Source organism: Dermochelys coriacea, chromosome 1 (genome assembly GCF_009764565.3).
Source record: "Dermochelys coriacea isolate rDerCor1 chromosome 1, rDerCor1.pri.v4, whole genome shotgun sequence".
In the NCBI taxonomy this organism is placed as follows: domain Eukaryota; kingdom Metazoa; phylum Chordata; order Testudines; family Dermochelyidae; genus Dermochelys; species Dermochelys coriacea.
The window spans coordinates 211,545,217-211,562,057 of NC_050068.2; the positions used below are offsets into that span (position 1 = coordinate 211,545,217).

At 45.1% G+C, this 16,841-nt stretch overlaps 1 protein-coding gene across 6 annotated transcripts in view; it reads right to left on the reverse strand.

The window, feature by feature from the left end:
• Window positions 1–16,841, reverse strand: part of LPCAT3 (lysophosphatidylcholine acyltransferase 3) — a 30,032-nt gene that overhangs the window by 2,129 nt on the left and 11,062 nt on the right. For all 6 annotated transcript variants that reach the window (XM_043501267.1, XM_038388399.2, XM_038388375.2 and 3 more), the window contains 8 exons: window positions 7,466–7,573; window positions 7,246–7,352; window positions 7,000–7,093; window positions 6,806–6,843; window positions 5,947–6,125; window positions 5,434–5,542; window positions 897–983; window positions 217–383 (listed from right to left, as the gene is read on the reverse strand). In XM_043501267.1, coding sequence (XP_043357202.1) covers window positions 217–383; window positions 897–983; window positions 5,434–5,542; window positions 5,947–6,125; window positions 6,806–6,843; window positions 7,000–7,093; window positions 7,246–7,352; window positions 7,466–7,573 — 889 coding nt within the window. The remainder of the gene's footprint in view (window positions 1–216; window positions 384–896; window positions 984–5,433; window positions 5,543–5,946; window positions 6,126–6,805; window positions 6,844–6,999; window positions 7,094–7,245; window positions 7,353–7,465; window positions 7,574–16,841) is intronic.

The following is a 16,841-nucleotide window of genomic DNA, read 5'->3' on the forward strand; positions in this document are numbered from 1 at the left end:
TCACGTCATTTCAAAGGGACCACTGAATGGTCTTGAGATGGGAAAAAACTTTCAATCACAACTGCTTTGGGGCCACATTGGAACCAGTGCCCTAGAGACAAAGGGCTTCATACTCCATTCCCAACATCACTGCCCCAGCAAACCCTCCAACTTCTGGCCTGGGCCTAGACTGAGACTGATCGAGACTGCTCTGATTGTGAAAGGCCCCCTGCTCACCGAGCCACCCAGGCATTGGTGTTGATGTTGAAGGAAGCAATGGTCCCTGTGAAGAAGGGTGTTGTCTCGAATAACCAAACCTTCATGTTGGCACAAGCGTCCCACTGTGGTTTCCCATTCTCATCCTGGCCATTGTACCCAAGGCCAACGAGGATGCAGACGCCTTCCTGTGAGAAGCTACATATATCAGGGAAAAGCAGCACCTCCTACTGGAGAATTCAGAGTTGGGCAGTTATAGGCTCCTCCCCCACAATGGCACAGTGCCTTCTGTTGGGAATGGCAGAGATGAGCTGCTACAAGTGGCCTCCCTACTGGCTAGGAAGGGCAGAATTGGGTAGCAGCAGGATACTTCAACTCCCTGGTCTGGCTATTATGTCTTGCTCCCAGCAATTGAAGCCGGGGCCGGGGGTGAAGACAGGGAGATGGATGGATTTTTCCCATCCTACAAAAATACGAAATTTCAAAGTTTTCCCCATTCCACAAAGAGTTTTGGGTTCACCAAATCAGCATTTTCCGATTAATTTATTTTGTCAAAACATTCCCAACCAGCTCTTTGTCGCAGCAGCCCCTGTGAAGGAGGGCTGAGCAGAGCAGCTATAAGGTTCCTTGCTCTGATGCATCTGTCCTACTCAAGTTAAAAGGGGAGGTTTTTTCAGGGCACATCCCCCTTCTGGACTCACCGTGACAAGCCAGCAGGTGACATATTTGTAGAGTGTCACTTTGCCCCAGATCAATATGTAAAAGCAGCGGAACCAGAAAGGCTGTTCCTGCAGAGATATAAAGAGAACCCAGGAAGGGAAAAAAAAAAAATGGTGGCTGAAAACTGTTCAGGTGTTATATTAGCTCTGGCACAACATCTCTTGGATCATGGAGGATAGCCCCTACTGAAGCAGTCCAGTGGAGGGATTCACATTCATGACTTCAGAGAACCCAAGAGCTCAGGTACCCTAAACACCAAGCTAGCCAGCAGTACTGAGACACAGACAGCATTAGGAGATCTGAGCACGTGAGGTCTCATCTCTCTAGTCTGATCTAGTGTTTAAAAGAGAGATGCTCAATTTTATATGGCTACCAATAGTTAACCTCCTATAATCCAACTATTTTACAGCCAAACACCATCTGGAGCAGTAACATAATAGCCATTTCAGAAGCATTTTAGGGTTAATATTAGGGCTGACAAGCGATTAAAAAAATTAATCGCATTGTTAAACAATAACAGAATACCATTTATTTAAATATTTTGGGATGTTTTCTACATTTTAAAACATATTGATTTAAATTACAGACCAGAATATGAAGTGTACAGTGCTCACTTTATATTTATTTTTATTACAAATATTTGCATGGTAAAAAAAGAAAATGTTTTTCAGTTCACCTAATACAAGTACTGTAGTGCAATCGCTATCATGAAAGTTGAACTTACAAATGTAGAATTATGTACAAAAAAAACTGCATTCAAAAATAAAACAATGTAAAATTTTAGAGCCTGCAAGTCCACTCAATCCTGCTTCTTGTTCAGCCAATAGCTCAGACAAACAAGTTTGTTTACCTTTGGAGGAGATAATGCTGCCCGCTTCTTGTTTACAGTGTCACCTGAAAGTGAGAACAGGAGTTCTCATGGCACTGTTGTAATGTGCTAAAGATTCATATGTCCCTTCATTCTTCAACCACCATTCCACGGGACATGTGTCCATGCTGATGACAGGTTCTGCTCAATAACAATCCAAAGCAGCTTTCTTTTTTGGTGGTTTGGGTTCCGTAATTTCTGCATCAGAGTGTTGCTCTTTTAAGACTTCTGAGAGCATGCTCCACACCTCTCATGCCTCTCAGATTTTGGAAGGTTCTTCAGATTTTTAAATCTTGGGTCGAGTGCTGTAGCTATCTTTAGAAACCTCACATTGGTATCTTCTTTGTGTTTTGTCAAATCTGCACTGAAAGTGTTCTTTAAATGAAAAACATGTGCTGAGTCATCATCCGAGACTACTATTACATGAAATATGTGTCAGAATGCTGGTAAAACAGAGCAGGGGACATACAATTCTCCCCCAAGGAGTTCAATCACAAATGTAATTAACGCATATTTAATGAGCGGCACCAGCATGGAAGCATGTCCTCTGGAATGGCGGCCGAAGCATGAAGGGGCATACGAATGTTTAGCATATCAGACACGTAAATACCTTACAATGCCAGTTACAAAAGTGCCATGCAAATGTTTGTTCTCACTTTCTGGTGACATTGTAAATAAGAAGAGGGCAGCATTATCTCTTGTAAATGTAAACAAACTTGTTTGTCTTAGCAATTGGCTGAACAAGAAGTAGGTCTGAGTGGACTTGTAGGTCCTGAAGTTTTACATTGTTTTATTTTTGAGTGCAGTTATGTAACAAATTTTTTTTTTGTAAGTTGCACTTTCACGATAAAAGAAAAGGAATACTTGTGGCACCTTAGAGACTAACAAATTTATTTGAGCATAAGCTTTCGTGAGCTACAGCTCACTTCATCGGATACATTCGGTGGAAAATACAGTGGGGAGATTTATATACACACACACAGAGAACACTACAAGCCGTCAGGAACAGTATCCTCGATAATGTCACGGCTAACCTGGTGGCTGAACTTTGTGACTTTGTCCTCACCCATAACTATTTCACATTTGGGGACAATGTATACCTTCAAATCAGAGGCACTGCAATGGGTACCCGCATGGCCCCACAGTATGCCAACATTTTTATGGCTGACTTAGAACAACGCTTCCTCAGCTCTCGTCCCCTAATGCCCCTACTCTACTTGTGCTACATTGATGACATCTTCATCATCTAGACCCATGGAAAAGAAGCAGTTGAGGAATTCCACCATGTCAACAATTTCCATCCCACCATCAACCTCAGCCTGGACCAGTCCACACAAGAGATCCACTTCCTGGACACTATGATGCTAATAAGCGATGGTCACATAAACACCACCCTATATTGGAAACCTACTGACCGTTATTCCTACCTACATGCCTCTAGCTTTCATCCAGATCACACTACACGATCCATCGTCTACAGCCAAGCTCTACAATATAACCGCATTTGCTCCAACCCCTCAGACAGAGACAAACACCTACAAGATCTCTATCATGCATTCTTACAACTACAATACCCACCTGCTGAAGTGAAGAAAGAGATTGACAGAGCCAGAAGAGTACCCAGAAGTCACCTACTTCAGGACAGGCCCAACAAAGAAAATAACGGAACGCCACTAGCCATCACCTTCAGCCCCCGACTAATACCTCTCCAGTGCATCATCAAGGATCTACAACCTATCCTGAAGGATGACCCATCACTGTCACAGATCTTGGGAGACAGGCCAGTCCTTGCTTACAGACAGCCCCCCAACCTGAAGCAAATACTCACCAGCAACCACACACCAGAACCACTAACTCAGGAACCTATCCTTGCAACAAAGCCCGTTGCCAACTCTGTCCACATATCTATTCAGGGGATACCATCATAGGGCCTAATCACATCAGCCACACTATCAGAGGCTCGTTCACCTGCGCATCTACCAATGTGATATATGCCATCATGTGCCAGCAATTTCCCTCTGCCATGTACATTGGACAAACTGGACAGTCTCTACGTAAAAGAATACGCAAATCACACACATCAACAAATCAGACGTCAAGAATTGTAACATTCAAAAACCAGTCGGAGAACACTTCAATCTCTCCGGTCACTCGATTACAGACCTGAGAATGGCTATCCTTCAACAAAAAAAACTTCAAAAACAGACTCCAGCGAGAGACTGCTGAATTGGAATTAATTTGCAAACTGGATACAATTAACTTAGGCTTGAATAGAGACTGGGAGTGGATGAGTCATTACACAAAGTAAAACTATTTCCCCATGTTATTTCTCCCCCCCACCCCACCCCACCCCCCACTGTTCCTCAGACATTCTTGTTAACTGCTGGAAATGGCCCACCTTGCTTGTCACCATGAAAGGTTTTCCTCCTCTCCCCCCACTCCTGCTGGTGATGGCTCATCTTAAGTGATCACTCTCCTTACAGTGTGTATGATAAAACCCATTGTTTCATGTTCTCTGTGTGTGTATATAAATCTCCCCACTGTATTTTCCACTGAATGCATCCGATGAAGTGAGCTGTAGCTCACGAAAGCTTATGCTCAAATAAATTTGTTAGTCTCTAAGGTGCCACAAGTACTCCTTTTCTTTTTGCGAACACAGACTAACACGGCTGCTACTCTGAAACCTTTCACGATAAAGAGATTGTACTACAGTACTTGTATGAGGAACTGAAAAAATACTATTTCTTTTGTTTATAATTTTTACAGTGCAAATATTTATAATAAAAACTATACACTTTGATTTCAATTACAACACAAAATAAAATATATATGAAAATGTAGAAAAACATCCAAAATATTTAATAAATTTCAATTGGTATTCTGTTTAACAGTGCAATTAAAACTGCAATTAATTGCAATTAATTTTGAGTTAATCACATGAGTTAATTGTGATTAATCGACTGCCCTAGTTAACATTTTTATTTCTAAATTTTAAAGTCCTTGTTTGTTCATGGTTATGTACAAAAACTGATGAACTTTAGAGAGAAATCAGCCATGTCTCCAAGTATCTCAAAAATCAGATCAGTTTCACACTCAAGTGAGTTAACCTGAAGAGTGAACTGGACCTGCTGAGTAAAGTCACTACTTTATTTTTTTTAAGCAACAACATTGATAAACAAGCAGGACCCTGAGTGGATCCTTCGTTTTTGTGTTGGCATTAGGGAATGCTTAGTTTGTGAAGTCTTGAAAATAAATGATTCATGATTTCTTCTTTACCTTTTTTAAGTATAAAAAAATCCTAGGAAACTATATGCAAAGAACTTTGCTATGGTAATGATTAAAGGCTAATCATTACATGATCAGGAAATATAAATGGTTCCAACAGCAACAGTAACTGGATTGCAGTAAGTTTTTTGTTCAATTTATAATTCAGTAGTCGTGGTCATCATTAAATTCAATGCCACTGAATTAGTGGGGGGTGCTTAACATTTGCAGTGACTAACCTTCTGTGATATTTAACTAGGCAATCCTTAAAAGTCCTTTCATTTAGTTTTTTAGTTTTACAATTCCTGTCTTTGAGTAGCTGGTGCCACCTACAGGAATAGATTAGCTTCTAAAGCTCAACTCTTACTACTAAGATTAGTACTTACCAGGTATGCATCAGAGATGAGGTCTTCATCAGAAATATATTGGCTCACTAGGGTATAGGTTACCAGAAAGAAGAGACCTAGGGTAAGGCGCTTGACAGCAGGCACAAGGCTGGGAGGGGGGAAAGAAAGTGAAGATCAGAGATCAAATATTGGAAAGAAACTCAAGACTCCCAAATTGAACAAATTAGAAGTGGAGATAAGGGCTCAGATGGGGCTGAAGGAGGATCCACTGCCACCCCCATTGGGAACTGGGATCAAGACCCACACAAGGCTTGGGCTGGGTCTGCATTGAGTTTTGCAGAGTCAGAACAAAACAACAATACCCAAGAGCAATATTAAGGAGGGTGCTGCATTGTGGCAAGTTTGTAGGCTGCATCCCCCTGAGAGTCAGTATTGACCCCTGAGCTCCAGTGTGGTGCTAGATGGCAATGTAATGCAGGGACTAGCGTGAATATCTTGGTAAAGGGCGCTTGGGGCTCTCATGAGGGAGGGGGCCAGCGTGGCTCTGGTTACCTGTTGGGTCTTTGGCCTGGAACATCAGTCATCTCACCCCTTGCCAGTTTCTGATAGTCTGTCATGGAGAACTGGGGCCCCACCATGAAGGCACCATAGAAATAGGAGAAACCCGAGACCTCCAGTAAGGTAGGAACTCCATGGACTGCAAACCGTTTCTGCTCAGGGTTCAGGGACTCCTGTATCAAAGGGAGTGACATTAACATTGCCCTACACTAATCATGGATTTAACTCCCGCACTCCATCTCCCCTCTGGTTTGAGTTTCAGCTGCTGTGCTCAAAGGTCTCACCAATTCATTGATTCCTGCGTATGCAAGCCTCCAACCCCATAACAGCAACAGTATCTGCATTCAAGGCCCAATCATGGGGACCCACACTCCCAGCTGATCCCTCAACAAGGGGAATTGCAGCTGCCCCCTCCGCATGCCAAGTGCACTAGAAGCTGCACTCCTAGTCTCTAGTTTGCAGTGGCATGCACACACCCCAACTCATACAAAGGAGCACAGGAAGAATGACCCCATGTTGAGATGTCTGTAAGACTGGGGAGTATTTCCGCAAAAGAAGGACCCCATTGTTCAGGACATGGGGAACCTGAAGCCCTGGGGAATGGATTTTATGAGATTTGGGAGAGAATAAGATCCTGTCATGGATCCCAGAGCTGAAATGGCTAGCCCCAGCTGTGATTACTACTGTCCCAGACAATCCCTTTCCACTCTGGAGTTCATGCCCCTATACACATGCAGATGCACCCTCCCAGCCATGGCTTTGCTGAGCTTTGGATTTAGCTCTTTGTCTCTCTCCCCAGAACTTGACTCCTCTGGCCTCCAGAAGTGGAAGAGAGAGATGGGGCTTCACTCACCAAATCCTTCCCTCCATCGTAATAATCGATGGCCAAGCCTAGAGATAGAGGGAGAACAGAATTACGCTGAGACCATCTTTAGAAGGATAAGGTTGAACCCCTAAGGATTTAAACACCTCCTCATCTTTGGGGCAGGAGTGGTGGAAAGTGTATACACAGTGTGGTAAGGGAAGGGAATAGGTGGCATCACTCACCAATCAGCTTGAGAGTCAAGACACAGTGTGGCATGGTCCACTTAATGTCATAATGTTCTGTGGCAGTGAAGTAATAACCAGCCATAAGGTATGTCTGAAACAGACCATGGTATGGATTACTCAGGCTGACTACTCCAGCAAAACTTGTTCTATCCCCTCCCATGGTCACTGCTGGGAAGTAAAGAATTGGGTAGCAGCAGCAGGCTCCCCACTCTAGGTGAACACAGAGAAGAAGGAGGCACTTACTATTTGAAAGCAGAAGGTGGTCAAGACAGCAGTTATCGTGCGGCCCATAAGCCTCAGTATGAGGAACTGGATCAGGACACACAGCAGGGAGTGAGTGAACTGCATCCCTGTAGAGAGAGATGGACTGGGAATTGAACTACACAGCAGCTCCTCACCACAGGTTCTCAAACCGTAGCAAGCTCTGAGCCAAGCAGCCCATTTCTCCCCATATCCCTCTTACCGAAGTTGAAGTAGGCAATTGAGAGTCCTGTTAGGGTGTTGTACAGGTGAATGAGGTAGACCTCCTTCTGGAAGAGGAAATAGCGCTGGAACAAGGCAAAAGGGTACCCTGGGTGGGGAAAGAGACAGGAATATAAAACTTAGCGCAGACAAGAAGACAGGTTTATACAAGTCCAAGCCATAAACCTCTAGGGCCCATTAGTGGGTATGTGTGCTCCTGGGCTCTGTGTTCCCCCTCCCCAGTGGCCCAAGAATTAAGATTGCCTGTGCAATCTTAATTCAGCCCCCTTGTGTACATGCATTATGATACAATCTTTAATTACATAATCACATACTATTATTTCCACTGATTTCAGAGTAGCAGCCGTGTTAGTCTGTATCCGCAAAAAGAAAAGGAGTACTTGTGGCACCTTAGAAACTAACAAATTTATTTGAGCATGAGCTGTAGCATGCAACATACTACTCCTTTTCTATTATTTCCACAGGATCCCTACCTCATTTAGTGCAGAGGATGAATGGTGCTCACTGAATTGGCAGTTATTCAATACTTTGTTTTCTCCTCATTGAACAATGTGTGGCTCCAAGACTTATTTACTACACACTATTCAAACCCTGTTCTGAAGACAAAATTATTCGTTTCCGCATAGACTTTTCTGCAGCACTCATCACTATAGCATACAAGTGCTTCACAAATGTTAATTTATCTTCACAACACCCTGGGAGGGAATAGGATATTATCCTCATTGTGGATGGGAACCTGGGAGGCAGTGACCATGAGATGGTTGAGTTCAGGATTCTGACACAGGGAAGAAAGGAGAGCAGCAGAATACGGACCCTGGACTTCAGAAAAGCAGACTTTGACTCCCTTAGGGAACTGATGGGCAGGATCCCCTGGGAGAACAACATGAGGGGGAAAGGAGTCCAGGACAGTTGGCTGTTTTTTAAGAATCCTTATTGAAGTTACAGGGACAAACCATCCCGATGTGTAGAAAGAATAGCAAATATGGCAGGCGACCAGCTTGGCTTAACAGTGAAATCCTTGCTGATCTTAAACACAAAAAAGAAGCTTATAAGAAGTGGAAGATCGGACAAATGACTAGGGAAGAGTATAAAAATATTGCTCGGGCATTCAGGAGTGAAATCAGGAAGGCCAAATCACACTTGGAGTTGCAGCTAGCAAGAGATGTTAAGAGTAACAAGAAGGGTTTCTTCAGGTATGTTAGCAACAAGAAGAAAGTCAAGGAAAGTGGGGCCCCCTACTGAATGAGGGAGGCAACATAGTGACAGAGGATGTAGTCAATGCTTTTTTTGCCTCTGTCTTCATGAACAAGGTCCGCTCCCAGACTACTGCACTGGGCAGCACAGCATGGGAAGTAGGTGACCAGCCCTCTGTGGAGAAAGAAGTGGTTCAGGACTATTTAGAAAAGATGAATGAGCACAAGTCCATGGGGCCGGATGCGCTGCATCCAAGAGTGCTAAAGGAGTTGGCGAATGTGATTGCTGAGCCATTGGCCATTATCTTTGAAAACTCATGGCGATCGGGGGAAGTCCCGGATGACTGGAGAAAGGCTAATGTAGTGCCCATCTTTAAAAAAGGGAAGGAGGAGGATCCAGGGAACTACAGGCCAGTCAGCCTCACCTCAGTCCCTGGAAAAATCATGGAGCAGGTCCTCAAGGAATCAGTTCTGAAGCACTTAGAGGAGAGGAAAGTGATCAGGAACAGTCAGCATGGATTCACCAAAGGCAAGTCATGCCTGACTAATCTAATTGCCTTCTACAACGAGATAACTGGCTCTGTGGATGAGGGGAAAGCAGTGGACGTGTTGTTCCTTGACTTTAGCAAAGCTTTTGACACGGTCTCCCACAATATTCTTGCCAGCAAGTTAAAGAAGTATGGGCTGGATGAATGGACTACAAGGTGGATAGAAAGTTGGCTAGATTGTCGGGCTCAACGGGTAGTGATCAATGGCTCCATGTCTAGTTGGCAGCTGGTATCGAGTGCCCAAGGGTCGGTCCTCAGTCCGGTTTTGTTCAATATCATCATAAATGATCTGGAGGATGGTGTGGATTGCACTCTCAGCAAGTTTGCAGATGATACTAAACTGGGAGGAGAGGTAGATACGCTGGAGGGTAGGGATAGGATACAGAGGGACCTAGACAAATTAGAGGATTGGGCCAAAAGAAATCTGATGAGGTTCAACAAGGACAAGTGCAGAGTCCTGCACTTAGGATGGAAGAATCCCATGCACCGCTACAGACTAGGGACCGAATGGCTCGGCAGCAGTTCTGCAGAAAAGGACCTAGGGTTTACCGAGGACGAGAAGCTGGATACGAGTCAACAGTGTGCCCTTCTTGCCAAGAAGGCCAGTGGCATTTTGGGATTTATAAGTAGGGGTTTTGCCAGCAGATCGAGGGACGTGATCGTTCCCCTCTATTTGACATTGGTGAGGCCTCATCTGGAGTACTGTGTCCAGTTTTGGGCCCCACACTATAAGAAGGATGTGGAAAAATTGGAAAGAGTCCAGTGGAGGGCAACAAAAATGATTAGGGGACTGGAACACATCACTTATGAGGAGAGACTTAGGGAACTGGGATTGTTTAGTCTGCAGAAGAGAAGAATGAGGGGGGATTTGATAGCTGCTTTCAACTACCTGAAAGGGGGTTCCAAAGAGGATGGATCTAAACTGTTCTCAGTAGTAGCAGGTGACAGAACGAGGAGTAATGGTCTCAAGTTGCAGTGGGGGAGGTTTAGGTTGGGTATTAGGAAAAACTATTTCACTAGGAGGGTGGTGAAACACTGGAATGCGTTACCTAGGGAGGTGGTGGAATCTCCTTCCTTAGAAGTTTTTAAGGTCAGGCTTGACAAAGCCCTAGCTGGGATGATTTAGTTGGGGATTGGTCCTGTTTTGAGCAGGGGGTTGGACTAGATGACCGCCTGAGGTCCCTTCCAACCCTGATATTCTATGATACGGAAGGGAAACTGAGGGGCAGAGATTAATGGCAAAAAGTTCCCTCTAATTTTAGGTGCCCAATTTGAGATGCATGGAACTTTTTTCAGAGTAACTAGCATTATATAGCACTTTATGTATTCAAGTGCAGCTCCCAGTGACTTCAGCTGCTGCTGTGAGTGCTCAACACCTCTGTAAATGAGACCTCAGAAAGTGAGGAATACCCAGTTAGTGACCATCTGTGAAAAGTTTGGTTTAAGGGATTTCCCCAGTATGACACAGGAATTCTATGGTAGAGACAGACTGTGTTAATTATGAGACCATCCTTTCTCTACCTGCAATCCCCAACTTTATTCACCTCCCAGTTTCTGCACCAAACAAGACAGGGGTCCTATAGACAACAGCCACCTTCACTACGCAACCCTGGTTTGTTCTCAGGGTCCATATAAAATGTACAGAGGAGCTGTGAGGCGATAGAATCTTTGGAGATTTTAGCTCTGCAGGGCTCTACTGAACATATTAAAACTAGTTTTTCAAAGGCTTATAAACTTGGCCAAATTTGGGCAGATTTTCACAGGAACAAGCAAAAGTCATCTCTCTGCATCTGGACACAAATTTCAACCTCTGCTTCAAAGCATAGGGGCACTAGAGCTGTTCAAGGAAAATGTCTCAAGGATTAAACAAAAAAACAAAAAAAACCCAACAACAAATCACTCTCAGAAATGGCTGAACCATTTTGGTGGAAACATTCCCCCAAAAAATTCAGCCTTAGGAAGACACCCAATGGGAAATTTCAGACAAAGTTATAAACAATTGAAAACAAAATCTTATATTGGAAAGTGTCAGGCAACCCTAATAATTGCTATCACTATTCGCTCCACCTATAATTATTGGGCTGACAAGTTTACAAATTCGTGGTAGCCAGAGGAACAAACATCCTTGCCAGAGTCTAACACAGAAAATGAGGAACCACCCACAAGGTCCAGGGGCAAACAACTACTTGAAATAGGGCTCTCCATTATGAATGCATTTCCTGAGGCTCAGCAACACATTTGATCATGCTGACACTGACAAGAGTCACAACTACTTGCTTCTCTTGGAAGACAGACACTCAGTCCTATTGGTCAGGAAGTGGGCAAGGAACATCCGTACGCATGATTACATTACCCTAATGCTGCTGCTTACTACAGTCTCATCTTCTCTCTACTTAGGAATCAAAGTACTTCCAATGTCATATTGGCCCGAGTTGAGAATGACCTAAGCTGTTGACCTGGCCCTGTCTATAGGCTATCATAATAATAACAATAAGATAAAACTGTCAATACCTTACAACCTAATACAACCTAATTTATCCAACAGTCTATGCATAAGCTTTAACTATATGGAGAAGTTGAAGAATCTGTTGTTCCATTATTAAGATTATTCAGGATAAAAGAAGTGGGGCGCCAGGTTCTAAAATGAGCGCTAACTTTCTTATTTTGATTAAAACTTATAAATAAATGTGGTAATTAGGATCTAAATTCTCAGAAAATTCATTCTGTATTCCAGTTGCAAATCTCATAATTTTGGGGGAAGTTAACGTGTCCTTCATACATAAGAGGCTGAATTCTTGGTGCAAGTGCAAAACACAACACAACCACAGTTACAAAGCTGTGACCAGTCACTCTACAATATATTCAGTATCTTATTGTTGTATTCTGCACCTCTTACAGGGAAACTATGCTCCCCTTTATGATGACTGCTATTTCTGTCCTTTGTTGTTCTTCCTTCCCCATTCTTCTGTCTCTACTTCTCTCCCTCATCTTTGGGCTTATCTACACTGAGATTGGAATTGAAATAATTAAATCTGTTGCAATTCATACTTTTTGGTTATTTTGGCATAAGTCTGGGCAGAAACTCATTCCAAAATAAGACGGCCTAGTCACCGATTCATAATGAAATAACTGATAACTATTTCAATTCCACTTTCCACATAGAAAAGCCCGAAGTCTCTTTCTTCCGTACAGCATCTTACAATTCCTACACCCCACTCTATCCCCTTAAAATGATCAGCAGTAAAAATGAATCATCATCATCAGGCTTAAAGGGATATGAGACATTTGTCGTCTTCCTGAACCCTGGTACTATAAGATCTGGAGGCCATCAACATTAAGACATCCAAGTGGTGGACATTAGATGTTGTCCATCTCAACACCTGGAGCCATGGAATCAGGACAAACCCATGGTGATAATGGTGCGAAGAGTCAGGAGCCTCATGGCTCACCTTATTTTTCTTTGATACTGAGGGAGAAGACTGAAACTGAGGCTGTCTCTCTGCCCTAGTCTACACTACGAGCTTAGGTCAAATTTAGCACCATTAGATTGATTTAACCCTGCACCCATCCACACAATGAAGCCATTTTTGTCGACTTAATGGGCTCTTAAAATCGATTTCTGTACTCCTGTCCGACGAGGGAATTAGCGTTGAAATCAACATCACTGGGTCAAATTTGGGTTAATGTGGATGCAATTCGATGGTACTGGCTTCCAGGAGCTATCCCACAGTGCTCCATTGTGACCGCTCTGGACAGCACTCTCAACTCGGATGCACTGGCCAGACAGACAGGAAAAGCCCCGTGAACTTTTGAATTTCATTTCCTGTTTGGCCAGTGTGGCAAGCTGATCAGCACAGGTGACCGTGCAGATCTCATCAGCAGAGGTGACCATGGAGTCCCAGAATTGCAAAAGAGCTCCAGCATGGACCAAACGGGAGGTACTGGATCTGATCGCTGTATGGGGAGACGAATCCGTGCTATCAGAATTCTGTTCCAAAAGACGAAATGCCAAAATCTCCGAAAAAATCTCCAAGGGCATGACGGACAGAGGCTAAAACAGGGTCCCGCAGCAGTACTGCGTGAAACTTAAGGAGCTCAGGCAAGCCTACCAAAAAACCCAAGAGGCAAACACCCGCTTGGGGTCAGAACCCCAGACATGCCGCTTCTATGATGAGCTGCATGCAATTCTAGGGGGTGCCCCTACAACTACCCCACACCTGTACATGGACTCCTGCAAGGGAGTCTCACGCAACAGGGATGAGGATTTTGGGGACAAGGAAGATGATGAGGAGGGGGAGGTTGAAGATAGCGCACACCAGGCAAATGGAGAAACCGTTCTCCCTGACAGCCAGGAACCGTTTATCACCCTGGAGACAGTACCCTCCCAACCTGGGCTCCCAGACCTTGAAGGTGGAGAAGGCACCTCTGGTGAGTGTACCTTTGTAAATATAATATACAGTTTAAAAGCAAGCGTGTTTAATGATTAATTTGCTCTGAAGACTTGGGAAGCATTCGCAGCCAGTACAACTACTGGAAAAGTCTGTTAACGTATCTGGGGATGGAGCGGAAATCCTCCAGGGACATCTCAATGAAGGTGTCAGGGAGGTACTCCCAAAGCCTTTGCAAAAGGTTTCTGGGCAGGGCAGCCTTATTGCGTCCTCCATGGTAGGACACTTTACCATGGCAGGCCAGTAGCACGTAGTCTGGAATCATTTCATAAAAAAGCATGGCAGTGTGTGGTCCTGGTGTTTGCTGGCATTCACATAACATCCATTCTTGATCTCTCTGTGTTATCCTCAGGAGAGTGATATCGTTCATGGTCACCTGGTTGAAATAGGGGAATTTTATTAAGGGGGACATTCAGAAGTGGCCGTTCCTGCTGGGCTGTTTGCCTGTGGCTGAACAGAAATCTTCCCCGCTGTTAGCCACGCGGTGGGGGGAGGGGTGAAGCGATCATCCCAGAGAATTGAGGGGGCAGGGGGGTTAGTTGGGTTTGTGCTGCATGTTAACCCGCACACCGCAGCCCCTCCTTTTAAATTGCCAACCCATTTTAAATGGCCAACCCAGCGGCTGTTTGGTATGGGAAATGGGGGCGCTGCTGTTTGAAACCATTCCCATCTTATGAAGGTTAAAGAAGCCAAAAGACTGTGGCTTACCATGGCTGCCTGCAAGCCGAATTCTGATGCCTGCCGGCCCTGCATGTGTGATCTCTCACACCAAACCGGCAGACCCTCAATATAAGAGGCAAAATGCGACCTTGTACCAAATGCACATGAGCTATGTAATGTTAACAGCAAGGTTCACCCTGAAAGAGTCTACCCATTGTTCTCTAAAACGTGTCTTTTTAACTACTACTCTCTCTTTTTTTCTCCCACAGCTGCAAATGTTTCAACGCTCACACTATCATCTCCTTCCCAGAGGCTAGCGAAGATTAGAAGGCGAAAAAAAACCGCACTCGCGATGAAATGTTCTCCGAGTTCATGCAGTCCTCCCAGACTGAAAGAGCCCAGCAGAATGCGTGGAAGCAGACAATGTTAGAGTCCAGGAAAGCACAATATGAACGCGAAGACAGGTGGCAGGTTTAAGATAATAAGTAGCAGGTTGAAGATGATAGGTGGTGTCAGCTTGCTGACAGAAGGCAGGAGTCAATACTCAGGCTACTGGACGATCAAACTGATATGCTCCAGCGTATGGTTGAGGTGCAGGAAAGGCCGCTACAGCCCCTGTGTAACCAACTGCCCTCCTCCCCAAGTTCCATAGCCTCTTCTCCCAGACGGCCAAGAACGCAGTGGGGGAGCCTCCGGGCACCCAACCACTCCACCCCAGAGGACTGCTCAAGCAACAGAAAGCTGGCATTCAATATGTTTTAAAGTGCAGTGTAGCCTTGTCCTTCCCTCCTCCCCCACCCCTTGCCAGTTATCCCCCTATTTGAGTGATGAATTAATAAAGAATGCATGAATTTAAACAATGACTTTATTGCCTCTGCAAGCGGTGATTGAAGGGGGGAGGGGAGGGTGCTTAGCTTACTGGGAAGTAGAGTGAACCAAGGGGTGGGGGTTTTCATCAAGGAGAAACAAACAGAACATTCACACCGTAGGCTGGACAGTCATGAAACTGGTTTGCAGAGCTTCTCTGATGTGAACCGCACCCTCCTGTACTCTTCTAATCACCCTAGTGTCCAACTGCGCGTAATCAGCGGCCAGGCAATTTGCCTCAACCTCCCACCCCGCCATAAACATCTCCCCCTTACTCTCCCAGATACTGTGGAGTGCACAGCAAGCAGTAATAACAATAGGAATATTGGTTTCGCTGAGGTCCAACCGAGTCAGTGAACTCCACCAGCACGCTTTTAAACATCTAAATGCACATTCTATCACCATTCTGCACTTGCTCAGCCTATAGAACATCTCCTGACTACTGTCCAGGCTGCCTATGTATGGCTTCATGAACCATGGCATTAAGGCACAGGCTGGGTCCCAAGGATAACTATAGGCATTTCAACATCCTCAACGGTTATTTTCTGGTCTGGAAAGTAAGTCCCTTGCTGCAGCTGTTCATACAGACCAGAGTTCCTAAAGATGTGAGCATCATGTACCTTTCTGGCCATCCCACGTTGATGTTGGTGAAACGTCCCTTGTGATCCACCAGTGCTTGCAGCACCATTGAAAAGTACCCCTTTTGGTTTATGTACTCGCTGCCTTGGTGCTCCAGCGCCAAGATAGAGATAGGTGTTCTGTCTATCGCCCCACCTGTTAGTGGATGGCTTTCCTGCAGTGGGATTCCCTATGACCTGCACATTTCCCAGAGTCACATCCTTGGTAGCAGCATCTCAGTGATTGCATTGGCTACTTGGATCACAGCAGCCCCCACAGTAGATCTGCCCACTCCAAATTGATTCCCGACTGACCAGTAGCTGTCTGGCATTGCAAGCTTCCACAGGGCTATCACCACTCGCTTGTGAATTGAGAGGGCTGCTCTCATCTGGGTATTCTGGCGCTTCAGGGCAGAGGAAAACAAGTCACGAAGTTCCATGAAAGTGCCCTTACGCATACGAAAGTTTTGCAGCCATTGGGAATCGTACCAGACCTGCAACACTATGCGGTCCCACCAGTCTGTGCTTGTTTCCCGAGCCCAGAATCGGCATTCCATGGCATGAACCTACCCCATTACCACCATGATGTCCACATTGCCAGGGCCCGTACTTTAAGAGAAGTCTGCGTCCATGTCCTCATCACTGTCCTCACCATGCTGCCATCGCCTACTTGCCTGCTTTTGCAGGTTCTGGTTCTGCATATACTGCTGGATAATGCGCGTATTGTTTAGAACGGTCATAACTGCTGCGGTTATCTGAGTGGGCTCCATGCTTGCTGTGGTATGGCGTCTGCAGGAGAGCAGAGTGGCAGTGGAAGTGGTGGGTGGATGATGATGCTGACAGCAATATGGCGCCTGCACAGAAAAAATGTGCAAAACGATTGTTGGCCACTGCTTTCACAGAGGAAGGGGGGAGCAAAGGGTAGGCTGGCAACAGATAGTGCAGTACGACTGCTCGCCGTCGTCTCCTGGGTGCTCGCAGTGCTGCTGGCTGGGAGAGCAGCCTGAGGCAGAATGACCCCCT